The sequence below is a fragment of the Suncus etruscus genome, chromosome 2, assembly GCF_024139225.1.
Source record: "Suncus etruscus isolate mSunEtr1 chromosome 2, mSunEtr1.pri.cur, whole genome shotgun sequence".
NCBI lineage: Eukaryota > Metazoa > Chordata > Mammalia > Eulipotyphla > Soricidae > Suncus > Suncus etruscus.
In genome coordinates this window covers 21,489,415-21,516,951 of record NC_064849.1, presented here as the reverse complement: position 1 = coordinate 21,516,951, position 27,537 = coordinate 21,489,415, and the positions used below count along the sequence as shown (strand labels likewise).

At 38.7% G+C, this 27,537-nt stretch overlaps 1 protein-coding gene across 1 annotated transcript in view; it reads right to left on the bottom strand.

Annotated features, from left to right (window-relative positions):
* Window positions 1-27,537, bottom strand: part of PID1 (phosphotyrosine interaction domain containing 1) — a 273,650-nt gene that overhangs the window by 105,592 nt on the left and 140,521 nt on the right. The window contains exon 2 of the mRNA XM_049769338.1: window positions 23,299-23,445. Within this exon, the coding sequence (XP_049625295.1) occupies window positions 23,299-23,445 (147 nt within the window). The remainder of the gene's footprint in view (window positions 1-23,298; window positions 23,446-27,537) is intronic.

The window sequence follows — 27,537 nt, the reverse complement described above, 5'->3', positions numbered from 1 at the left end:
AACGCAGAAAAAGTAGAAAGACTCACGCATTTATGACTAACTTCTGAAATCATCTCTTTATAGCTTTATTGACAAAAAGTTGACATGCAACATGATGTCATGTTTGCATGCATAGACACATAGCCTTTTTCCCATCACTTCTCATTCATTTAAATTTATTGTGTCCATGTTTTAGGTGCTTTAAATAATGCAGCAATGAATAGGGGGAAGGAGATACAGCTCAAGATAGTGAAGAAATTGCATTTTCTTGTGACACTCAAGAGCCAAATTGGGGTGGGGGCTCAACAACTTCACATCTAGAACCTTCATTTATATCTCCTGAATATTTCTTTAGTTCACAAGATTGTACACCTAAGTAAAGTGCCTATTTGTTGTCTGTCACCTGAGTAGTGAATTATAAAGATATATCAATACCTGTCTGAGAATTTAAGCATGACTCATCAATGTGACTTTTGTTGGCTTCAAATGATCAGAAAGTGCACTGGCACCTCCCTACCTCCAAAACTATTGGGCATTTCTATGGTACTTTGAGAGTAGGAAATGGACAGTCTGAAACTTTAGACCTCGCTACATCATTGCCAACTTCTTACATGACAGTGGATACACAAGTATGACCGGAAAGTGCCTAGAATAAAATGATAGAAAAATAGAGAACAATAAAGACCATAGTCCAGCTTGTTCAGCTATTCAAATCAGCACTGAATTTGATGAGAATGGAAAAGCCATACAAAGAATGAAAGCCATGCACAGACAAGGAAAAAACACCCTAAAACTAAAGAAGGGCATTTCAAATGGGGGAATTGGGCATTCTGTGAAATCAAAACTCAGATTTTTTGATTGTTAAGTACATCAATTCACCTTAAACATGTTCAACATGTGCTTGTGACTAATTCAGGGAAGTGATCACAACAGTGATAGACAGTGCCCCAGATGTCTCTAAGCATGGCTAGTTCCACCTCTCCATGCCAATCCACACTATTTCTCTTAGTCATGGATGTCATTTTCAAATTCAGATTTAAAGATGTCTATCTTCTGTCTTGCTCATTCTCTCTTGTATACTCAGGTGTTTGTTCTGATGGAGGCCAGCTGCCATGTGGAAAGACACCTGAGGAGAGACTCTGTAGTAAGGAACTGAGGACTTCTCTGGCAGGCATCCAGGGAGAAATAAATGGAGGCTCTGGATCCAAACCATCCTCCAAGGATCACTGGAGTGAGCCTGGAGGAGGAACATCCTTCTGCTGAGCTTTCAAATAAGACAATAGCTCCAGACTACAGCTTCACTGCAACCACAGGAGAGATCCCCAGACAAAGGCAGCTGCTAAGCTGCACTCAGATGCCTGAACCACAGGAACTGAAACATGATCAGTGACTGTCCCTTGAAGCCACTAATTTAGGTGCAAATTTTATGCAGAACCAGTAAATGAGTTTTCCTATATTTCACTGGTTTCTAAATAGACTTAACCATAGAGTAATCGAGTAATACCCCAAATAAAAATTTATATATGAAAATAGTGTCTCATTCTCTTTATGTGAATTAAGTATAATATACTTTTTACCCTATGTTTTTTTAATGTCAATTAAAGACTGGCACTTTTTCTCTTATTTAAATCCATTGGCTGATTTTCCTGAACTGTAGGGACATAAATTGACTAATGAAACTGTTAGCGCAATTTGACCCCTCTGAGAAAACCCAGACAAATATTCTTTCAAAATTCTTATTCTGCCTATAATTAGAACTAGACCCCTACAGTAGTTGACAATGGATTTGATGGGGAACATTAATCAGCAAGTTCATACATTCTATGCCAGAACTTACCACATATCTTTATGGTAAATATGTTTCTTTTGGAGAAATGAGGCATAAACTAAGTCTATACAGCAGGAAAAAAAATCAACTCCCTTATGGAAAATGGCTATTTCTTGCTCTGAAGCTTTACTTTGCTCAAAACAGTGAGGGGTGAAATCCAATGGAAAAATGAGAGATTTTTTTTTAAATCGGTTAAGAGCTTTAATAAATCAAGTTCATGGCCTGTTCTTAAGATCACAAACTTTTTCAGATGTCATCAATTGCAAAGAAACCTATGGGGCAATGTCCTTTTCTAGTTCTTCAAAGGTAGTTATATTACTTAACACATTTGAGAAAGCCTTAGGGAAAAAAAGGGCAGTAAGATATGTCACATATCCATATTTGCATGGGTGAGTAGCTTAATTGTGATATGTGTGTGTCCATGAAAAGTACAAGAGGTCATCTCTGTATGTGGAAAATAAAACATCATAATTTATCCTTTCATTGCTTTTGCCATAAAACCTATTAAGCTCATTTCTGATGGTTACAATGGTATTTGTCTCTTCCCAAAGATCTAGATTTCAAATCAGAGACAATAAACCCACTCTGCTGTTTCCAATGAGGTGCTGACCATTTAATTTGCAATATTTCCTGAATCAAGCAGCAACAGTTAAGTTCTAACTGAATGCTGAAAGACACAAATAAACCAAAACAATAAAAACAGGAAAACAGAGACTCATCTATACAGAAATGGATGGAACAAATAGACCTTGGCATCTATTATGCAGGTAACTACAGTTCCAGAAACACACCCTAGGTGCTAGGGGTTTCATAAATCACTTTTAGAGTTTTACAAACACTTTGCTTGTCTATTTTATAAATATGCACACTTCAAGGCTACTGAAAGATACACTGACATTGTTCTGCTAGAGAAACTACAATAATGCAAGGCAGAGACTCTGGGGGAGCTCAAGTAAGCAGTCTAGCTGTTTGCTATAGAAAGCAAACAAAGCTTTTCCTTTGTGCAGCTTTCCCAACAGAGCCAATTGCAAAGAGAGGGGTACAGGTCTTCCTGTGCTACACTTACAAGAAAGCATTAAACCTCAGTTGTAGAGATAAGAAATTAAGTTCAAAAAGAAAGGTAAACAAGTTATTCAATTCTAATGACTAATAAACAGCAAATATCCTATTTTCTTTATGGTCAAACCAGCATTGAAAGAAGTCCATTCCCCTCTCCTATAAATGGTGGTCAAAAAGAGGCCAACAGAGGCAAAGAAAGATCAGCACAATGGGAGTTACAAGCAATCTTGTAAAATTTGAGTGGGACACAAATGTTAAGAAATAATTTGGGGGTGTAGCAAATCAGCCCTTAAGATGGCCTTGGAAGGTGGATGGAAGCCTTTGTTCTTAGGTCCCGGCCATGGGCCATGTGGCTCCATTCCCCATTAACTGGCAGGTCTGGGTCCAGGAAAGCGATGGGTATTGAACTCACTCAAAGGCAGGCTTCATGAGAGATAACATCTTTATTCAGCCCAAGCCAACAGATGTGGCTGCTAACCATTTACGCATGCCATTCTTAGCTAGCCCTGCATCTTACTTCTTTCATCCATGTCACCTCCAATCTCCATCCTGGCAAAAGACCAAAAGCCCATAATCCTCTCTGGTCAAAGCTTTATCTCACCTTTCCAAGACTCCTCCCAGGAATGGGCGGGGTATTTCAGGTAAGATCAAATTACCTGGGAAGAAAGGGGGATGAGGCCACATCTTCCCCCCTTTTCTTACATAAAGACAAAAGGCATAAGTTATGTGGCTTCTGCCTATAGCCAAAGGCGGATATTTCCATATCAACGATCTTTAAAGTGTAAAATTAATATATCAGCCTATCTTAAAAATAACATTTCTGCAATATACACCATACATTTGTAATTTAAAATTCTGTTAATGCTTTTTACAGCCCATCTTAAGGGCTGTAATACTACATCTGGCGCCTGAACTCTAAATCCTGGACCTGAGAAAACAGCGATTATGGTGAGATTTCTGCTTTTCAGTTTGATTTTTGGCTTTTTTTTTTCAGATGTACTGAGCCCAAAACCCTGGGCCACGTGCAACCATCTTCAAATATGGCCACGACACCTTCCAGGGGCACTAGGGCCATTAAAACAGAAGAGGGGAAAACTTAGATCACCCCATCCGTGGCCCAGAACTGAAACTTTGTTGCCGAAGATCCTTTTTCCAAAGATTTCGGCCTCCTCAGAGACTGATAAAAGGCTTTGGTTGGAAAAGTACCAGGAAGAAAAATCTTCCCTAAACAGACTGACTCCTGAGTATGACCTTCAGCCTGAATTTGGATTTCGACTTTGAAAATTTCGGACTGGACTTTTAACTTGAATAACTTCAAATTTGAACAACCAAATGCGCCCGGTGAAGCTGTGGCTGAGAGCAGTGGCAGTGAAACCTGCTTCCAAAATGCCGCAGCTGCAATCAGCCAACAATGCACCAACAATGCGGCAAAGAGCTACACTCCCAAATTCTGCCCACTTGCCGAGACGGCAGCTATAGCTGGCATCACTCTTCAGCAATTCAGGCTGCTTTCACGGTAGCATGTGGCTGGGCGGTGCAGAGAAGCAGCTTAGCACCCTTGCTGTGGAGGACAAGCTTCTGCTCAGACCAGAGGCAGCAGCACGTGAAACGGTGACAGCGAACCCAGTTTTGAAGCCGCTGCAGGCCCGGGCTCCCAAAAAGATGAAGCCATGTGGAAGCGACAAAAGTGGGAGCCTGGCACCCACTCTCCAGATCAGGAGAATGAAACGGCTCAAGTTAACCCCGCTAAAACCCCATGGAAGAAAGCCACGTGGTGAGAGCAGCGTGGGACAAACCAGCGTCCGGACTTATAGTTTTAGGTGAAGGGTAGTCACATATTTTACACATAGTTGGTGATGGGATAAGTTTTAGTTAGTTAGTGGTTTAAAAATTTTTAAAAAGGGGGAGTAATACAGCTTAGCCCATTTAAAGATCTTAAAAAATAACTTTAATCTAAGTCATGTTCTTGTCAATTTAATGTGCTTTATTGTTATCCATAGTTAATGTTTCCATTGGTATAATGTTCTACTGTGTATTTTAATGTATTGAGCCGGTTTTTAAAATGTATGTTTTGAATTTTTTGCTGTAGTATTTGTGTTTAGGGAAAGTTTATAGGAATGAAAAGTTCCCCCAAGAAATAGTTTATATAGTATTATAAGGTATAGGAACATGAAAGTTCCAGGATAGTGCTTGGTAAAACAGCATTAAGAAAATTTTAAGTTACAGGTGTATGGTATATTTTGAAGAAATGTTATGTTTCTGAAAAGGGTTGGTATGTTAATTTTCACTTTATTACATTGTTGATTTGGAAATATTACCCGCCTTTGGCTAAAGGCGGGGTCAGAATTACAAAAGCTCATTCATATTTCAGAGAAGGGGGAGATGTGACTCCACCCTGGATTTAGGTGTATCTACCTGAGACCCACCCATTTCTGGGAGAGTCTTGGGAGTGGATATTATGTTATCTTTACTGGCAAGACCCTGCTCATTCCTGGGAGTAATCTTGGGAAGGTTATATAAGGCCTTTGACCCAGGGAACTAGGGTCTTTTTTGGTCTTTTGCCAGGATGGAGGTTGGAGGTGACATGGATGAAAGAAGTAAGGTGCAGGGCTAGCTAAGAATGTCATGTGTAAATGGTTAGCAGCCACATCTGTTGGCCAGGGCAATAAAGATGTTATCTCTCTGGAAGTCTGCCTGTGAGTGAGTTCAATACCCATCGCTTTCCTGGACCCAGGCCAGCCAGTTAATGGGGGATGGAGCCACGTGGCCAGGGCCTAAGAACAAAGGCCTCCATCCACCATCCAAGCCCATCCTAGGGGCTGTAACACTAGAGGGGGAGGGGCCAGAGTAGTGGCGCAAGCTGTGGGGCGTCTACCTTGCAGACCTTGCTAACCTAGGACTGACTACTGTTCGATCCCTTGGCGTCCCATATGGTCCCCCAAGCTAGGAGCGATTTCTGAGCACATAATCAGGAGTAACCCCTGAGCATCACCGAGTGTGGCCCAAAATCAAAAAAATAAAAGCATGAAAGAAATAGTTTGGGGGAGCATTAATACAGTGAACAGGAGGCTCATTTTGGCATGTTCAATTTGCAACACCAGGTTCAATTTGCAACACCACATATGATTGTCTGAGCATCACCATGAGTGATTTCTAAGATCAGACAAAGCCAGAAGTAATCCTTGAGCACCACTAGTTGTGGCCCCCCCAAAAAATAAAAAAACAAGAGGATAGGCAAAAATATTTGTAGCTTTATTAAAAATTAAAAACTGTATGTATTTACATATGTATGTATTCATTGTGAAATGATTGCCATGTGATGCTAATTCACATGCTCCTTAACTCATATTTATCTTTCTGTGTAGTGACAACACTTAAGGTTTACCTTGAAGTATTGTAAAGCTTAGTGACATAAATCAGACAGAGAAAGACAGATTATACAATTGCACTATATGTGAAAAAAGATATTTAAAAAAAACAGAAACAAACTTTTAAATTAATCAGGTAATGAAAAATGGGTACCAGGGAACAAATAATGTAAAGAGCAAAAATTAGACTTTTGGTTGTGAACAAACTATAATATACATAGATGCTAATTATAATAATACCCACCTGAAGCCTCCACAATATCATCAACATTATAGCAATAAAAATATTTTAAAGCCTATCCTGCACATGGCCAGCCAAATTCAATCTCCATATGATTAAACCACGTTCAATTTCCATACCCTTCTTGAACCTCCTGAACCCCACCAGGACTGATCCTAAGTATTGAGTCATAACTAAACCCTCCAGATCACCAGATATGACCCTAAAAGAGAATCAAGACAGAAAAATCTATCTTCTTGGAATTTTAATGTGACTGTGGTTGGAGCAATACCACAGCATGTAGTGTGCTTGTCTTGCATGTAGCCTACCTACCCAGGTTCAATCACCAGCATCCTATATGGCCTCCCTGAACACTATCATGAGTAATTCTTGAGTGCAGAGTTAGGAGTTATCCTTGAGCACTGTAGTACGTCACCCCCAAACAAAAAATAATAACTTGAGGGTGCTATATAATATTGCTAGCTATCATCATCCTATACAACATCACTTTCTCCAGAATTGAGTTCTCTGGCACAAATGAAACCTGGTATATTTCAACCAACATCCTTCAATTTCAGTCTGGTCCTGGAAATAACTTTGCATTTATTGCTATGATAGGTTCAATTTACTTGCATTCCATACAGAAGTGAGATCCTAGAGTAACTGTATTTCTGTGTCCAAATTCACTCTGTGTAACTTTCTTGGAATTTGGCCATGATGAAACAACATCTTTAGGACTTCTTGCCCAGCTTTTCTCCCTCATCTCCCCACCATCCAAATGCAAATAAATTCCTGTTTTCAAAATGTATTCTAACATGTCTTGAAAAAAATCTCATCTACACTTGACAGCAAGTAATATCTTCTTATTGAACCCAAACTGGAAAGGAAACATGCCACCCTTTTTCTTAAATATTGCCCACATTGTGGCCTTGCTAAGTACATTGGTAAAAAAAGTCTCATCAACACAAGGAACATTTTCTACAGTGTCCTCACTACCAACCCTTCCATCACCATCTGGAAAGTCCTTTTCTGGAATCTGACTGTTTCTAAGAAAGTTGTCTAGACCTGGCTCCCTAGAAGAGAAACATATCCTGACTAGTATGGCAGGTCCTCAGATGATCATTTTTGTTCAATGTTACTATACAGTTGATGATAAAAAATAATTTTGACAATGTTGAATGAAATCACATTATTCAATGTGTCTTTGTTTTCTTTTCTCTTTTTTTTCAGGCCACACCCATTTGATGCTCGGGGGTTACTCCTGGCTAAGTGCTCAGAAATTGCCCCTGGCTGGGGGGACCATATGGGACACGGGGGCCTCGAACCGCGGTCCTTCCTTGGCTAGCGCTTGCAAGGGTGACACCTTACCTCTAGAGCCACCTTGCCATCCCCAACTTTGTTTTCTTAAAGTTGCAATTTCCAGGTCCAGTTGATGCTGTGGTAGAATTTGAGTGTATCTTCTTCCATTTGTGCCATGGTGCGACTATGTTACCTGTATCTTCCACTTGTGCCATGCTTAGTTTGGCTGAGCAGGTGATCTAGGGTTTCATAATCAGAGTCACCCCATAACATCATATTCTAGTGCTTTAACTAGTCCTATGAGATTTTAGTAAAAGAGGTAGGAAATTGAAGGATAAGGAAAGGAGGTAGAAAGAGATAGAATAGGGACTGAAAAAAAAAAGTGAAACAGGAAGAAATGAGAAGAAAGCAAAAAAGGAGTATCAGAAAACATGTAAATTTTTTACACCACAGTCCCTTAAAATATATGTAACTCCGGGGTCCAGACCAATAGTAGAGCAGGCAGAGCACATGGCTTACATACAGCCAACCCAGGTTTGATCCTTAGCATCTTATACATCTTATATGATCTCCCGAGAACTGCCAAGAGTGATTCCTGAGTGCAAGTCGGGAATAACCCCTGAGCATTGCTGAATGTGGCTCATAAAGCAAATAAACAAACAAAACTTAAGTCCTTCTTGCTTCAAGATTATAGTTAAAGCATCTAGCCTGTCTAAGTTACCTGAAAAAAAAAGGGGGGGATGTTTCCCAAATACCACCTACTTCATGGTGGTGGGTGGTAACATCATTCATTAACAAGTCAAATAAAGCCTCAAAACAACCATTACTGATCAATGAACAAAGAGCAGGATATACTTATTTTTTCTGCAAATATTAAAAAGCCACACTTTTTTGTTTCATGTGATTTCTCTGCATTTCAGAGAGTGCATCAGCGCTAATATAATTCAAAATCATCATTCTCTTCCAGAAACCTGCACTGTGACTATTCCATGAGGAAAAGAGGAAAAAAAAACAACAACATACGAACAAAATTGAAACTCCTAAGACAAAAATGCCTCCAGTATTGAAAAGTCCATTCTATTTCCTGCAAATACAATTTGGTCTACTAAAGTGCAGTTTTTCCTCATTAACTTGGCTATAATAACTGGCAGTTAATTGTCAACGACATTTGGAGTTTAGCCAAAGCTTAATGATCTGCATTTCATTGTGATGCTTTAACAAACACATGTGTGATTATGATTTCTTTTCAAATCTCCACATGTTAAAGGACAGAAACATTTTCAATGGAGGACTGGGCCAGAAATGAAGAAGCAAAATGGTTGTTCTACTTTTTCCATCCAGTGTTAGGAATGTTACTTGGTCAGACAGGTCTCACCTACTACAAAGGGTGGCCAAAAAGAATCTGGTGTGGCTCAGAATGTCTAGTCTGTGGTTTCTCCTGAAAACTGTGGCTGAATGATCTTGGCTTGCTGTTAAACAAAGTCAAGATGGAATCTCAGTGATTTACAAAAGAACTTCTTAGGGAAACTTAGAATATATTTAAACTCTATTACAATAGTTTTTATCACAGAAAAAGAAATCAAATAGGTACTTTTTCATCAGATAGACAATAGAGCCTTTAATTGTCTACAGACTAGTTCATACTTGAACCTGTCTGCTACCAAAGGTCTTCCAATGGTGTAAAATCTATAGTATAAAGGGGTTGTCATGGTTTCCTCACTCAAAATTACTCAGCTCACATCTGCACATCTCAGTGATGGGGCAGGGGTGTCCTAAGGTATAAATAAACTCAACTGAGAATCTTTCAAATAAATGGCTGAATAAAGACACAAATAGTGCATATATATATATAGAATGCATACAAGAGGTCACTGAGGCAACATATTTCTTTCTCCTATGAAGTCCTTTCTAACTTGTCCTGAGACTGAAATTGATGACCCAAAGTCTATTTCAAAAGATCAGTCAAATCATAATAAAATCAATGAAACCATTTGGTATTCAGTTTTATATCTACTAATTAGGAAAGAAGGTTCTTGCTATGAATGATGGGAAACCATGGCAATAAATAAAGTATGTGGAGACTTTTTAGAATTTATTTCAGATTTCAGGCTGGAGTGATAGCACAGTGGTAGGGCATTTGCCTTGCACACTGCTGACTTGGAACAGACCCAAGTTCGATACCTGGCATCCCATATGGTTCCCCACACCTGCCAGAAGCGATTTCTGAGTGCATAACCAGGACTCAACCTTGAACACTGCCAGGTGTGGGGGAGGAAGGAGATAGGGAGCATTGGCGGTGGGAAGTTTACACTGGTGAAGAGGGGTGTTCTTTTTTTAATGACTGAAACCCAACTACAAACATGTTTGTAATCATGGTGCTTAAAATATTATTAAAAACAATACTTTATTTCAGATTTCTCATTTATTTCAGATATAGCTCATTCTTCTAACAGAAGAGAACGTACCTAATTTTATATACAAGCCAATGGTGCACTGGATGAGCAGGCAAGTGAACAGAGAAAAGAGAATGCTATTGCAATCAGAAATTGCATGCAAATGTGCATACACACGCACACACACACACACACATGCAAAGAAGAGCTGGATAGAGACACACAAGAATTCTGGCACAGCCCTTTAGAGTGACACACACACACACACACAAGTTTAAAGCAGAAGTGGTCATCCATCAGCGCACGAGAGAAAACTCATTTTAGTAAAGCGCCTTTGCCCACCAGGTAGCCTCTCTGTTTCCTGAGATGATCAACTTCCTTTCTCCCCATTACTTCCTGACTAATGACTTTATAATTCTTGCATCTGGCTCATGAAGGTATCTGATGACTTATAAGCACCCATCTGACTAATGTCTCATTTAAAGGACTCAGGACGCACAGAAGCCCAGCCAATGTTTCTCTTGCCAATAAATAAATGTATAATATTTTCGGTCCAAACAAAGAAATGAGCAGCCAGCACCTCAAGGAATGAACACATCTGCACCTGTTGACACAGCAGGGTTTGGTTTCCATTATTTATTTCATTTTTCTCTTAGTGTCATTTACGTTGGAGCAGTTGGGAGTTGAAATACTCTGAGATGGAATAAGAAATGGCTGTTTCTATCGAAGAGTTAGTTGTGTGCATGGCCTTTTCATGATCTGGGTGATTTACTGCCACACTCAAATCTCCACCGAATTTGCCACCATTCATTCTGTCCATGGAGAGTTGACCTTTCCTTTTAAACCAAGGGGAGTTGTATTTGAGTAACAAGGGTTTTTTATTTCTACTGCTCTGCTCTTTCAGAATGTACAGAGGACTTGATAAATATCTCTTTAAACTTGAAAGCAAGTTAAGGATCAGCATTTCCATCTTAAATAAAGATGCAAAGCAGGGACAGTCCAAGTAATCTAAATTAGCACTCTTAGAGAGGGCTTAAACTATTTAGAGAGGATTTCTAGATAACAATGGCAAGATGACCTTTGATATTTATCACCTCTAAAACCCATTAAATTGATCCTAGTGGATGTTTTAAAATCATAAGCACAAAAGGACAAAATGAATGCAAAGATTGATAGTAACATACCAGAAGTTTTAGTAAATGCTGGGGAGCTTTAGAAAAATCCACTGATTCTATATCTAAGCCACACCCTCTAAAACATGTTCCATATGCCTGCTATTTTTTTTTGTTTGTTTATTTCTATTTAGGGACACACCTGACAGTGCTGGCCCGGAACACAGGAATCACTGCTGGTGGGCTCAGGAAACCATATGTGATGTGGGGGACTGAACCCCGGGTCAGTCATGTACAAGACAAGCACCCTACCTGCCTTTTTGTAATCTACTCTGTGTCCTACTTTCCATTTCTCAAATGATTTCAAAACTGGGATGAATGTAAAATATCATGTAAGGTAAATATATGAAAATGTCTCATACATGAATTTTTTTTCATTTTTCAAATATATATTTACTTAGGTAAACATATGAAAAAAAATTCTCCATATAGAAAAGCCCACCACAGGGGCTGGTGAGGTAGCACTAGAGGTAAGGTGTCTGCCTTGCAAGCGCTAGCCAAGGAAGGACCGTGGTTCGATCCCTTGGCGTCCCATATGGTCCTCCCAAGCCAGGGGTAATTTCTGAGTGCTTAGCCAGGAGTAACCCCTGAGCATCAAACGGGTGCGGCTGAAAAAAGAAAAGAAAAGCCCACCACTTTATTATGTATCCACAGCAATACTGCAAAACAATAAAAACATAAAAAAAAATCTTAAATGTTTCCAGACAGAATGTCTGCGGAGGTGGTGGGGTTATCTCTTACAAGAGGATATTAAAATTCAAATTGGTAAGATCCAATTTTACAGCAATAATATGTTTGTTTAGTTTTGGATTTTGAGCCATACCCAGAGGTACTCAGGGCACACTAACGGCTCAGGGAATTACTATTGTCAAAAAATTCCAAAATGATAGAAGTAACTATCAGGGAGATGAAGGGGAGAAAGTAGGTTAGATTATCACTGATATTGATATCAATATATCAAAAATAGACTTAAAAAGTGTTTAAAATAGGTGAGCATATAGTATTTGAAAGTATGAGGTGAGGTTTGGAAAGTATGAGTATTTGAAAATAGAAGAAGGCATTGCTAAAAGAATTACAGTAGCCCCTAAGGCAATACTTGGTATGTGAAGAAGTGTTAAAAACATAATTTATGTTTCATTCTTTATTCTTCTTCTTTTTTTTTTTTTTTGAATTTTGGGCCATACTTGGTGACATGCAGGAGTTACTCCTGGCTATGTGCTCAGAAATTGCTCCTGACTTGGGGGACCATATGGGATGCTGTCCTACGTCAGATGCATGCAAACAAATGCCTTATAGCTGTGCCACAGCTGAGGCCCCAGTCATTCTTTATTATTCTTTGAATTTATAGGGAGTTTGTTTTGTTTTGGGGCCACACCAGGTGGTGCTCAGGGTTTACTCCTGGCTCTGTGCTAAGGGATCACTCCTGGTGGGCTCATATGGGATGCCAGGGAAGGGACTCAGGTTAAGCACTTGTAAGGCAAACAAACACCATACCTATTTTACTAATTGATGCTCCAATTCAATTCTTTGAATTTTTTTAAAACTATGAAGATACTGTTTTTATAAAAATTTAAAGCTTATTTACAAATAAAAATACCGATTTATGAGAGATTGCTTCCAGTCTAACATTTTCCAATTAAAGCTTACTTCTATATTAAATAAATAGAAATTTAAAAGAATCCTAAAGAATCAAGTTGACTATTGCTATAATATTAATAGGGGGACCATACCCAGCAGCACTTAGGTTTTACTCCTGGCTCTGTCCTCAAAAATGACTCTTGGCAGGCTTGGGGTGCAGTAAGGGAAGCTGGGGATTGAACCCAGATCAGCTGTGTACAAGGCAAATGCCCTACCCACTGTGCTATCACTCCAGCTCCCCTCTTTTATTTCTTTAGTAAAAAATATCACGATTGTGGGGCTGGAGTGATAGCACAGCAATAGGGCCTTTGCCTTACATGGGGTTGATCCAGAACGGACCTGGGTTCATTCCCTGGCGTCCCAATATGGTCCCCCAAAGAGAGGAGCAATTCTGAAAGCATAGCCAGGAGTAACCCCTGAGAGTCACTGAGTGTGGTCCAAAAACAACAGATATATATATATATATATATATATATATATATATATATATATATATATATATATATATATATAATTCATCATTGTAAAAGATAAATTAAAATCTAAAAAGTTAAAATGCATAAACTTGAGAATTTTAAACAGTAATTTTATTAATTTAGGCCTTATTTTGTAAAAATCAGATACTATGAAATTATTATAAAATTTTATGTATGTCTACCAGTGTACAAGCTCTTCTGGAAAGCAATAGAGATCATTAATCAGATTTGACACCTTAATTGGTTTTCTATATGATGTTTATGTAGGGGAACAAATAAAGTTGATCACAGAGTAAACCATAGAGTCCCCCAAATGTGCAGATAATTAGCACATTTTATAAATAAATGAACCTCAAGTCCAAATCCAGATAATGATTAAAGTAAAATTTCATAACTAGATCTAAACAGAAAATCAAGAGAAAATAAAACATTATCACAAGAGACTTAGTCTAATACTTTCCACGTCACTTTCAAAATTAACATTAAGAATGTTTGGGGAAATAGGGAAAAGAAAACACATTCCTTGGGGTGAAATCGTGGACTTTTTTCAACAAACAATGTTTATTAAGACCACTCCATTAATCTATAATAAAAGTTCCTTATGATATTTTATACCTGTTAGTTTCTTTATATTCTTAGATTTCTTTCCTTTTCAAAATATTTGGAGAAGTTGTGAATCAAATAAAGATAAAGTGGGAGACTTTACAGATTATCCTACTCATTTTTTCTATTAAGGAGTTTTCTGAATTTCAATGAATTTCTTTAAGCTCAAAATAATAATAAAGTTAAACAGCTGGTGAACTATGAGTTTATATGTTTAGTTATGCTTACACGTATTTTTCTAGAATTCCCCACTTAGAAAGACCTTCAAGAGTCCACTGAATAGTGGTCCCAATATTAGATCCTGATTCATAGAGCTCATAAATATTTCCTTTTGTGAAAACAGTATTTGCAGTTTTGAGTAAGTTTGGGATCTTGAGATAAGAATATTATCCTGAATTATTCAGAGGGCACTAAATCTGATGACAATATTTTCATAAGATAAAGACAAAAGATACAAAGGACAGGAAGGTAAAGCCAGAGCTGAGGTAGTGTGTGGCCATAGGTTTGTATCTAGATACCCAGGGATGTATCTATTCCCCTTAAATGAGAAGAGCAAAAGGCCAGGCATCCCTTAGGTTTCCAAACTGAATAACTGAACTGCTAGCTGACAAATTGATTTTTTCCCTAGAAATACAAATTTCTGACCTCAGAACCATCAAAGAACATGATTCTGTTACATGAGGCACTTAGGCTGCCACTAAGAAACCTGAAAACTATCCAGGCCAATGCACTTGAGAAAGCCTACAAGTGAAAAATCCTAGAAGTGAAAAACCAGACAATGCACAAAATTGGTGGAAAACATCGTTTTTCCAGATATGCAAATTCTAACTAGATGGAGTGGAAAGTAAAGTTGGTAAGACACATGCCTTATATACAGCTGACCCATGTTGGAACCTGATACTACAATATGGTCTCCCACCAGGAGTAAACCCCAAGTAAAGAGTTAGAAATAATTCCTGAGTATATCCCAGTATGACTGCAAAGAATAAAATAAAAACAAAAATTCTTATTTACACAAACAGTAAGAAACAAATATCAGAGTCTAATGATTAGCAGAGAGGTATGTACCAAAAACCCTCACTTAAATATAGTTTCTTCCACATAACTTTTCAGGCAATCTTTTATATAAAGAAAGTTTTGTCCATTAATATGTTTTAAATGATTACCAAAGTAATAATTGTCCTTTCCAAAAAAATTACTAAAACAACAAAAAATAGGAAATCAAAAGTTTTAACTATAAACCTGTTTCTACCCAGGGACCAATTTGCTCACATTTTAGTGTGAGGTTTCCATGATAAATATTGGCATATAAATATTTTATTTTCATTCCATTTTTACAAAAATAGAAACCTAATAGCACTTTGCAACTATTTTTTTCTATTAATTTAAACTACTGGGACCATTTTCCACATTGGAATTATTTCTACAAGAGAATTTTTAATGACTACAGCTTTTCACATAATGATGGAACAAAAATATTGTAATATAGTGTTTTCTTGTTATTTCCACTAATAAATCTGTGCGGTTCTCTGCAGGGCTTTTAAGGGCAAGGAGTCAAATAGTCAGTACAGATTACAAATTTCAAAGTATAGGGAAGTATTCATTGTTGACAATAGTCCAGAGGCTAAACTTTTAGGACATCTTTTTCTCTGGAATAAAATGGACATCTTTAGGCACAGTGTGTGATGCACTATGGGACAAATAGTTTAAAGGGGTCCCCAGAATATCCTTTATTGCAGTAAATATCTTTACTGGACCTTGAGTGACAGGGAAATGTGACCCAAATGTGATCCCAAATGTGACCCTGCAGCCTTACTCAACAATAATGCAACCAAAATTATTGTGTATGATTTCAGCACAGCAGCTGAAGGACAGTTCACTATATGAAGATTTGGGTTACCCAATAACCAACATAATCTCACACTAGACAGAGAACTCAGCTGAAGACTTGATGGCTGACAATGAAAAACTCAAAGTGTAGAGTTTGAAGAGAAAGGTGAGAACTCCAGTCCCCATTAATGTGGACTTTCAAGAGTATTATGAAAAACATAAAGAGGGAAGTCAGGATTGAGGAGTTTAAGTGTTTGGTGAAGAGAAGCTTCCTCAAGTTTTCAGAGTTCTTTTTCTAGCATTATGATTGCTTTCCCTGGTCCTGAAAAAGCAGAGGTGGGTGTGTGTCTGGATGTGTCCTTCTGGGCCTGTATTTGCAATTGCTCTCTGTCCTCTTTTCATAGTTCCATTTTTACAGAACATCTATAAAATGTCAAAATGCCCTCGGCAGGGAACTCATTAATGGACTCAGTGAGCCCATTTTCTCTACAGAAAACCTGATTCTGTTTCATCTGGCCTTCAATGATACATTGTCAAATCAGAAACCTGGAGTGAATATCAGAAAGGGAGAGAGAGTAGTGGAGTTTCTCAACTTCATTCAGAAAAAAGGACATACTCCCCATCAGAAAGACAAACTCCACCTGGAGACCAAACTGCTTCGGGACCCAAGTTTAGGTGTTCTTCATTTAAAGACCAATCTCCAAAAGACAAGAGCTAGTCTAAGAGAAGTTTGCTTATTCAAGAATTAAAGACCTAAAATATGGAGGACTTGCCTCATAAACCATCTTGCTTTTAGTCTGTGCACTTGTGATTGATAAGGGATGGTGGGAGCAGATAACCATGGGAAGGTCAGAGAAAGTAAACTGATAAGCTTCCAGAATCTTCCAAATGGTCTGACACTGGATATTCTCTGGGCCAAGAGGAGTTCTTGGGCAGAAGAAGGACCAGTAGGGATCTCAGTAAGTCCATGGTTTACTCTTGCCTCATGGCCCACTCTCCAACACCATCTGTAACTGGACCTGGTTCAACATCACACACACAATATTTAAGAACATCTATTAAAGATTGGGAGGTAAACGAGAGCCATGGGAAGGACAGAAAAAGAGGTTAAGTAATATATTCATAAACAAATTGGAGTCCTTAATGATAGCTTGCTGACAGGTCATGGGGCAACTGGTGGCTGTTCCACACAGTAGCCTTGACCAAAATTGAGGTTCCTCTAAGCTCCACATAAACAACCTTTAAATCATAGTCCAATGATTCAGTTAAGGCTACAATGGAAAGTAACATCATCCTGCTCTACCATACAAGGATGGGGTGCACTGACTGATCATCCTCCAGGAAACAATGACTTCCTTCCAGCTCAGAAAATCTGCTTTTGAGTAGGACGTGTTGAGTGCCTCTTCTGCATTGTTTTTCCTCTACTTGATACATACCCCTAACACATTTCTTTTGGAAAATATCTTCCATGAAGTCAAGACAATTCAATTCCCACAACATAAATATATTTTCAGAATTCAGCACATACTTATATAGAGTCAATCTCAGGGAAACTGTTTGAAATATGAGACACAGTTTATTTATTCAGTGTTTGTTGGGAAACTTTCTCTATTAGAGAATCTAGTCTAAGAATAAGTCTGGAGTGAAAAGAAGTAAGAAAGCATAACTAAAATAGAACAATATTCCAAAAGAACACCTGGATAGATCTGAAAATCGACAATCCTGATGGAACTGGCAGGTCCACAAGCAACTAGATTGCAGTTGATTTAAGTCATTCAAGTTATATTTTTGTTGTTGTTTTATCAATCCAATGTAAGCAAAACTACCATTTCTGTTCCAACTAATTAACCGGAGAGTATATAGTATATTCTGGGAGAGGGAAAGAGGGGAAAAAAGGAGAGAGGGTGGAGGGAGAGAAGGAGTGGAGAAGAGAGGGGGAATGAGAATGGGAGGGAAGGAGGCAAGAGAGAGGGAGCAGACTTAAAAATTAACAGAGTAGGCTGGAGAGATAGCACAACAGTAGTGCATTTTATCTTCACATGGCCAAGCCAAAATGGACCCCGGTTTGATTGCTGGCATCCCATATGGTTCCCAGAGCCTGCCAGGAGCAATTTCTGATTGAATAGCCAGGAGTTATCTAAGGACTCCTGAGCACTGCTGGGTGTGGCCCAAAAACCAAAAATAAATTTAACGGTAAACTTTTCAAAAATATAAAAGTTTGCTGGAGAGATAGCATGGAGGTAGGGAATTTGCCTTGCATGCAGAAGGACGGTGGTTCGAATCCCGGCATCCCACATGGTCCCCCAAGCCTGCTAGGAGAGATTTCTGAGCAGAGAGCCTGGAGTAACCCCTGAGCGCTGCCAAGTATGACCCAAAAACATACATATGTATATAATATTATATATAAATATAGATATAGATATGTTTATCCAAAGTAACTGATGTTAGCTCAAAGAAAATTTGGACTTCTTACACTTAGAGAGGCAAGTAGAAGTAAATAGGCTAGAACTGGCTGCCTAGAAGTCTTAGAAAGAAGAGAAAATGCATGACAATTAGACAGCACTGACTCTGAATTCAGAATACAATGATAATCAGTGAAGAGTATGGGTCTGAATATTGATATATTAATATTCTTCTTTTATTTGTATTCCATCTTGACATCAACATAAGAAGCATTTCAAAGAAATCAAGCCTCTATAATTGAATTCACAGAATTGCTCCAAATGACTTAGGACAAGGACATCAAAAATACATTTATAAAGAGGCCACATCAAATAATCAACTTCCTCTTTTCCTTTAATAGTGGATGGGGTGAGGAAAAAATAGAATAAAATAAGCAAACATAATTATGTCTCCAATTAAAATGCCACCTGAACCTAGAAAACAAAGACCTGAGTAAAACCAGAAATGCCAATTTTAAATCTATTGAAATACCAGTAGATACCAGTGGCTCCACTTTTAAATCTATTGGCATTCAAATCAAGATCTCTTCTGGAATTCACTTATAACACTGGCCATTTTACACATAGGTAAAAAAGAATTAGAGCATTGCCTGCTCAATCTTCAGCTTAGAAACTTCTCTTCTCAACCTCATGAAACAGACCATCAAACATGTTCTGAGTATGAGAGCAGTGGTAGTCCATCCTGAAGGGCAAGAATCTCAAAAACAAAACTAAATAAAAAAAAAAACCAAAATGCAAACAAAAAAACAAACATAAAATGGTAGTAAAATTGTTATGTGTATGAATTTCTAACTCCTTCCTAGAGTACAGTAAGACGGGTTCTGCCTACAGAAATGCTGTGGGCAGCAAGGACCTTAGACCTTCCCATAGTGCCTTTCATTCAGGAGGAAGTCAGGGCTGGGAACCAAGCAAAATCTGGATCTGGTGAGTGCTGGCAGAGTCACAGTGAAGGATGAAAAGACAGAGGTGCTTACCTATCCTTTTGTAGGTTGACAAGGCATCATCAGTCTGAGCAACAAGATAAAGCAGAGTTAGGGGAAAGGACTAGTCTATACCATGACAAGTTTATAAGCAAGTATTAATCTTTTCACAAACATCATCTCTTCAATGTTCTACTCTTTCCATCTGTATTATAACTATTTTTCATTGTCATAGGCAATATTGCTATCACCATATTGGAAGAAAAGAAGGCTTTGAGAAGCTTGGTGAATAGACCCAGAAGGGAATCAATCAAAATAATGAGACAGCATGGACCACAGCATGGACCACAGGGATCCCATGTATTGTAAAGTCTGATGCCAAGTTGCCTCTAAATACCATTTCCATTCCCCACCTCTTCCCCTCCTGAGTGGGATACATTTTCATCATTTGCATTGCCACTTCTCACAATCCTTTTTGGGATTCAGATTCCCAAGTTCAAAAACATTCACCGGACATCATCCTCTTCTGTGAATGACAAGGTCTATCTAAAAGGAAAAGCCCCTGATCCAACTTCTCAGCTGAAATGCCTGAATCAGGCTGTTTCAGAATCTGCTTTTTAGTGTTTCAAGATATTCAGCAGCTTTTGGGAGGTCTTCCTTTCAGTACACATATTGGCTATTCCTTCAACTCGCCATTACCCATTACCCCTTCCCTTCTCGTATCCTTTCTTCTGATGTCCAAATACCTGGTAAGCTATGAGTAACACTTGAATCTTTGGACGCAAACCAGAGTCACTAGAGATAAGGTTAGTGTACCAAACAAGAGAAGATTAGACTGATAAGACATTGAAAAAACAAAGTTGGTTTTAGCATCAGTTCAACTTAACAGCATCAACCCAAGACCTATGGGGGAAAGTATCAAAATGCCATCTGGTGGGCTGTACATTAAATAACTCCATTCCAGATTTAAAAAAATAAATAAAAGTGGCAGCAATCGAGGAGAACACACAAAGAAAGACCCAGCTGCCTACAGCATGAATAGGTTGGCAGGCCGATTCCCTGGGACCCATGGAGAATACAGATCAGAGGGAAATGAGAAGCTGAGTTAGAGCATCCATGCTGCTCCCCACCACCCATTTTTTACTCCCCTCTCATTCCCTCCCTCTGGCTCTTCTCCATCCCCAAAGCTGAAGTTACACAAGCACAAGTCATTCCAGAGAGCTGGTAGGCCAAAGAACTGGTCCTGTGTGATGGCAGAAGGGTCCAGTGCTGGCTCTGCAGCTGGGTCTGGGTACATTGTGCTCATTATTCCCAACAGGCAGCAGTTCGGAGAAGCTTCCTTCTGCAGCTGGCATGGGGTGAACTAAGTGACTCTCAAGAGTCAGAGGAAACACTGCACTTTGTTCCTTCGGGTGAGGGATGGGGATGGGGGGGACAAAGGGCAGTTTAGAATTTCCAGTCAGAAATGCCCAGGCTCAAAAAATTCTAACTTTATTTTTAAACAGAAGAATCTGAGTTTGAACACACAGGAAAGAGTGGTTTTGAGAATTAGTGGCCCTCATGCCAGCATATCCTGTGTTAAAATGTTCCATGTAGAAAGTGAACTGTAGTAGACAATTTGAAGATGGATACATTGAAGGTTTTATTTCTTTTTTTTTCCCCTTTGAACACAATTGTGAAGCCAGAAAGACCCTCAAGAGGTCTTGGCACCAGACCCTGATTCCAGAAGGATCATCTCTGCCTGACTCTCCTCTTTACGGACTATGGGGATGGAGAGTTCATAAATGTTTTACAGCTTAGCAGAATGTGTTTCCACCTTACAGACAGATGCTCTGCCCTGTGTGGGGTGGGAAACAGGGCTCACACCCCCTTGTCTAGTGAGTCCCACGCCACAAAGCAGGCAGCTTTCCTCTCTCTGGTGAGCCCTTCTATTTTTTCTAACATCCTTTTCGAAGGAGGGTTAATGAAAATGACCTTAGATGGGACACAAGGAAAAATTTACTCTCAATCATATATTCCTTTGCAGAAAAACTCATCACTTTTTATTATCCTTGCAACTCCCATCTTCATCTGCCTATCTGCCAAGCAACAAATGCGGGATATTTTTATTCTATGACTACATTTTCTTTCCTTACCATTTAAATTACTTTGTACATTTAATTAAACCAAACTCCCCTCCTTATACTTGTCACTACTGACTCCAGCCTGCTTTGGGGAAAGCCTAGTCCCCCATCCGAATAAAATTCAAAATGACTATGAAATCTCTAAAGCACATGTAGTACAATTTGATCTTCTTTCAAATTAAAATTTGAGCTTTTTACAGATTCCCTCATCATCTGTTCAGTCAAAGTATAACTTACCAAGGGACCCAATGTCAGTTTTGTGGATCCATTTCCTGGAGGTCAACTCAACAGTTACTGGTAACTAATGTTAGGAAGCCAGAGGTCATATTTGCAGTGTAAACAGTTCTAAGAGAGTTTTGTAACTGATGTAACATAACTAACTTGCCTAAATTCCCCTGAGATATATCCATGATTTTTAGAACAAAATCCCACACCCCTGCCATATAGATGAGACTCCTAGCACCACACTCCTATCTCCCACCACCTTCACCTCTAACTCAACACAAATTTTTCCATGTCCATGGTACTGGATGTTCCTGTCCTAAAATACATTAAGATCAAATATCCAACTTTGGATCAAGAAGTGATGGTATATGCATACAATGCAGCTCTAAGAATGAATAAAATCAAATAATTTGCAACAACATGAGTGGTTCTAAAGAGTATCAGACTGAGTGAAGTTAGTCAGAATAAAAGGTATAGATACAGAAACATCTCTCTCATATGTGGGAATTAAAGATGGATATAATAGTAGCAAGAAAAGGGTCATAGGAAACACAATGGAAGATATGATGCACGTGACAAAGTTCTGAGGGAACATCCAAAGGAGTGGTTCTAGGGTTCTTAGAGGAGAGAGGTGAAATACTGGTAATGTTTGTGGTATTGGAATTATGTACACAGAAAACCATCATTAAAGTATTGCAAATAATAAAAGTTTGAACCAACTATAAAAATTAAACGAAATGTATCAATACATTGTCATCCTAGAGAATTAGACCTTTTTGTCCATTCTGCTGAAAGCTTCTCCTCCTTCACAGACTGGTTTCATGTATTTTCTTTTCTCTCCTTCTTTAATTAACATTTAAACTTGATAAAGATTCTAGGGAGCCTTGATTTTACTATTTCTTAGTCCCTATCTCGAGCCTGAATGACATGCAGCATGGATAAGATTTGATGCATGCTACTGTCACTCCAGACTGCAATAGGCTCCATTTTGACCACAGCATTGGTAGAATTAAGGAAGTGATAAACTATTCTGGAAAAAAAAACTCTCAACAGACTGCTTATTCTCTAACCTGGAGAGCATTAAGGAAGAGAGGGTATCAACTATAAAGGAATTCATAGGTAATGTAGCCTGGTTTGTTTAATTTACATTCACTGCTCAAAACAAATTTCCTATGAAAATATACACACAAGATTTTCTGTGTAACCTTTACTAGTTACTAGATCCATTAACTCATGTAAAATGTGATTAAAAATTACTAAAATTAGACACTTTTTCCATCTTTGCTTCCAGGCGGGCTTTCCAATTTTTTATGAATAAAAGCTTTTTTAATGAATTCTGAGATATTATTCCTAAAATAAATTTCAAGACCTGAAACAAAAGAGCAACCTTATCTACACAGATTGCAGAGACTACAACTCTCTGGAAATATTTGTATTGTTTTCTTCTTCTTTAAGGTAAGTTGTAATCTGATGGCAAGTATAAAGGAAGGAATTATTGTTAAGATGAAAATTATTCTTAGGAACACAAAGTTATACAGGACTTCAAAACCTATGGAGATAATACATTTTTATTCAGACATTCATGCTAATACTCAAAGGCTGAAGTGCTCTCCATTGTTAAGAATAATGAAGTAGACGTTAACTGTCATTGTATAAACTTAAAGTGTGGGTCGTTTCATAGCTTGGCTCCCTATATCACATACCTTGCAGCCACTGTGAGTTCTAGTCTTCATGAGGGGCGTGGTGGTACATAGCTCAATGGCCTCAGGCTCATGAAAGATCACAGCTGGAAGAGGTTCTTTCTTCAGTGTTAGGACATTCAACTTAGACTTCAACATGGTCTGAAAGTGCTGAAAAGAATAAAAGAACCAATTTAGCTACCAAACTTGGAATTATACATGATCTGACTGGATATTCATCTCAGTAGTAAAAGCTTTGTTTTCGCAACTGTGAGATGAGGTCAAGAGATAATAAAAAGGAGTGGGGAATTTGGTCCAGGCATCACTACAGAAAACCCTCAATCCTTCCACAGATACCATAAAAACATGATGGCAAGGGAGAGACACCCAGGACCTTGATCTGAGAAGTTCATCTCAAGATAATATGGTCAGATAAAATAGAAATAGAAAAGCAGATAGTACAATAGGTAAAGTACTTGCTTTGTGTAGGACTGATCTGTGTTCAGTCCCTGATACCCCATATGATCCCTTGAGCCTGTCAGGACCCATGAATAACAAGCCATGAGTAAGCCTTGATCACAGTCAGGGGTAACCACAAAACATAAATACATACATACATGTACATATATTAAAAATCAGAATGCCTATAGAATTCAGCTAAATAGGAGAATGAGAAAAAAATGGGACAATGTCTAGCAATAAGAAAACAGAAGAACAAATGAAAAAGAACAGAAAACCACTATTTTCTAACTTCCCTAATTCTGTTATACATCAGATATGAAACTAAGAAATTAACTACTTACTTCGTGGACCATTTAATCTGCTTTCTTAGGCCAGAACCTCACATAAATAAATACCCAGACTCTGTGTAAATTTCTGCTGTCACAAAATTTTCAAATAGATCCAGAATCTGACCTTATTTACTCAACACTTCTATGCCATCCCGTCAAGACCTTTCTTCGACCCTTTACAGAAATTCGCAAACTGATCCTACCTCTTCTAAACTAGTCCTACCTCCCTCCTTTCACACAGCGTGTTGCCACAGCAACTAGAGGTGTTTTTTTCCAAATCATTCCTTTGGCCTCTGAGTTCATGAGTAATTCATGAACCTACTTCTTCTCTGATATCATCTCCTACCCTCGCATTCTCACTCACTTAAATCTAGTCACTGTGGCTTTCATAATCTGGGAATAAGCCAAAGGCATGTGCACCTCAGTTCACAGAAGATACTACTTCTGCCCCTAGAAATCTGTACACCTTCTTTCTAGAACATTTTTTAAAACCTCGATGATCGAAAGCTATGTTAGGAGACAGTTTTATTATGGAGTTATGTTAGGAGACAGTATCCTACATGCATACATGCAGAGAGGTATGAATGCATATGTACAAATGAACACACTCATGTTTTCAGCCAGAGACTCTCAGTCATCATGAGGAATCACTTCATGCTCAGGAAATTCCTGTTGGATTTAATGTCATTATCTCTGAATTTGTGTTTAATCAATTGAGTCCACATGGAGAATAGAGCATATAAGGGAGTCAAAGGGACAATTATGTTTTTCGGATTCTCCCATTAATAAAAATCACAAAACGGAATTCAAGGGCTGGAGTGATAGCACAGTGGTAGGACATTTGCCTTCCATGTAGCCAACCCAGGAAAGACCTGGTTCAATCTCCGGCGTCCCATATGATCCCCCTAGCCAGGAGTGATTTCTGAGCACATAGTCAGGAGTAACTCCTGAGCATCACAGGGTGTGGCCAAAAAAACAACAACAAAAAAAAGAATTTAGCAAGATAGAAAGTGAGCAAAGTGAGTACAGTGTAATTGTGCTAAGTTTGTAATTCAGCAGGCACAAAAAACAGCCCCCAAAGCCCACCCATTTGAATTAGAATGTGCTTTCAATGCAGGAAACACTGGATGCTAAGAAATACGAAAGATGGGGGAACCTTGTTATACCCTGTTGATTTGTGATCATTTGTACTTAAAATGAAAATGCATTTTCAGGAAAAGAAAAGGTGGGGGAAACACAGTTTCTCCATCTAAGCCCTCTGTACTAATCAGTAAACAAAGGTCAAATGTCAGTAAAACATGCATGTTTGAAAAGCCAAGTAAAACAAGTGAATTCATTTTGTCAAGTATTTTATCTGTTCCCCTGAGTCCTCCCAAAAGTGATACCTAAGCACTGAACCAAGAATAAGTTGCAACCCATTCCCATACAAAGGAGAAGTAGGAAGTGGAAAGTGGGTATATATTCCCACAGCTGTCATGTTAGGAGGGTCCTATGAGGGGTACATAAAACCACAGCTCAGCTCAGTCTGATTCTAACCTGAATTCAATTCCTAGGACCCCACATTGTCCCCAAGCCCTATCACAAATTATCCAAAAGCATTAAGCCAAAAATAAGTGCCATTTCAAGCCCCCAAAAAGATGGGGTAAAAGTGGTAAATGAGCATATATTCCCACAGCAGTCATGGTAGGAAGGTTCCTATGAAAATACATTAAACCACAGCTCAGATCAGCCTCATTCCAACCACAGCATACGCTCCTAAAGATGGCTCTAGTATGACCCTACTACCCCCAATGGCTGAACACCATACTGCCTAGTTTCTGGAAATGTTCCCCAGTTCATGTGGTCATTATGACTGAACCAAAATTCACAAATACCTGACCAGTCGCTGAGAAGACACAGACAAGAAGCATCCTTGATCACCTAACCATGAAAGATGTCAAAGAAATATGTTAAGAGCTAAATTAGGCAAAGGGGCAGGAAGGGATTCATATGGGGAACCTCAGGTATCTCACATTTCATAAGCTTAGCATCACCACCAAGCAGATATGGGCTTGAGAACTCACCCCTTCATTCCACACAACTCTACAGCAGACCCTTCTTCAGTCAGCTCAATGGAACAGATACAAAATAATAGTCTTATGAAAGAATTTTTCCCTGCAGGCCAACACAAAAGACAAGTGCAGATCTACTAGAGGTTATAGGCAGCTAGAGAGATAGGACAAGACAATACTTTTTATTTAAAGTAAAACTAAGAAAAGGACTATTCTTTGTTTTTGTTTTGTTTTTTGGGTTTTGAGCCACACCCGGCAGTGCTCAGGAGTTACTCCTGGCTATCTGCTCAGAAATAGCTCCTGGCACGGACGGGGGACCATATGGGACACCGGGATTTGAACCAACCACCTTTGGTCCTGGATCGGCTGCTTGCAAGGCAAATGCCGCTGTGCTATCTCTCCGGGCCCGAAAAGGACTATTCTTAACTACAGCTTTTTATTTCTTTAAGTTATAGTTTTTCCTACTTTGCCCACTATGAGATGAAGGGAAAAAAGGGAAATAAAATGTGACCTACAGTATGAGTCACCAAGTGTAGAGTGATACATTTTATTATAGAAAATTAGCATTTTTGTCACTCTTCTTCATAAATCTTCAATGGCAGAAGTGTGATCTTATACACACACACACACACACACACACACACACACACACACACCAGCATTGGTTTTGTTTTATTGTTTTGGGGCTATACCTGATGATGCTCAGGAATTACATCTGGCTCTGGGCTCAGAGAGTCACCCCTAGTGATTCTTGGAGGACAACATGGGATTCCAGGGACTGACATAGGTACTACATGCAAGGCAAATGTTCTATCCACTATATTATCATTCCATCAGCTCTAAATTATTTCTGAGAACACTCTTGTGCCTCTTTCCTTGAGGCAACTTCACTACTCTCTACTGCTTTGAAGGGTAGGCTGTCAATCCTCTGACACTGGGAAAGAGCCTGACATAGAATAGGTTGCCTGTTTGTGATGTTGCAATTGGCCAAAGACAGAAGAAACTCAAGGTTGGCTTGAAAGACTCTTCAAAAAGAATGGCATTAGGTCAGAAAATGTAAGAATGGGAGCCAGGAACTGTGGCTAAGCCCCTTTTCCATCACAGTCAGTCTGAGCATAAGACCACTCTAGAAAAGGATAAGTAGAAAAAGTAGAGACTTGACATTGCTGAGCCCCTGACACCAGCTGTTCTGATCCAGATCCACCTATGAACTTATTACAGAGAATAAGAAACAATGCAAAGCCATTATGCTTCAGAGAACTTGAGCTAGGTGTCTAGACTTCATATTTTGCCTTGAAATATTTTTTATTTTATTTTTTAATTAATATTTTTTATTTAAACACCTTGGTTACCAACATGATTGTGGTTGGGTTTCAGTCATATAAGATGACACCCCCCATCACCAGTGTAACATTCCCATC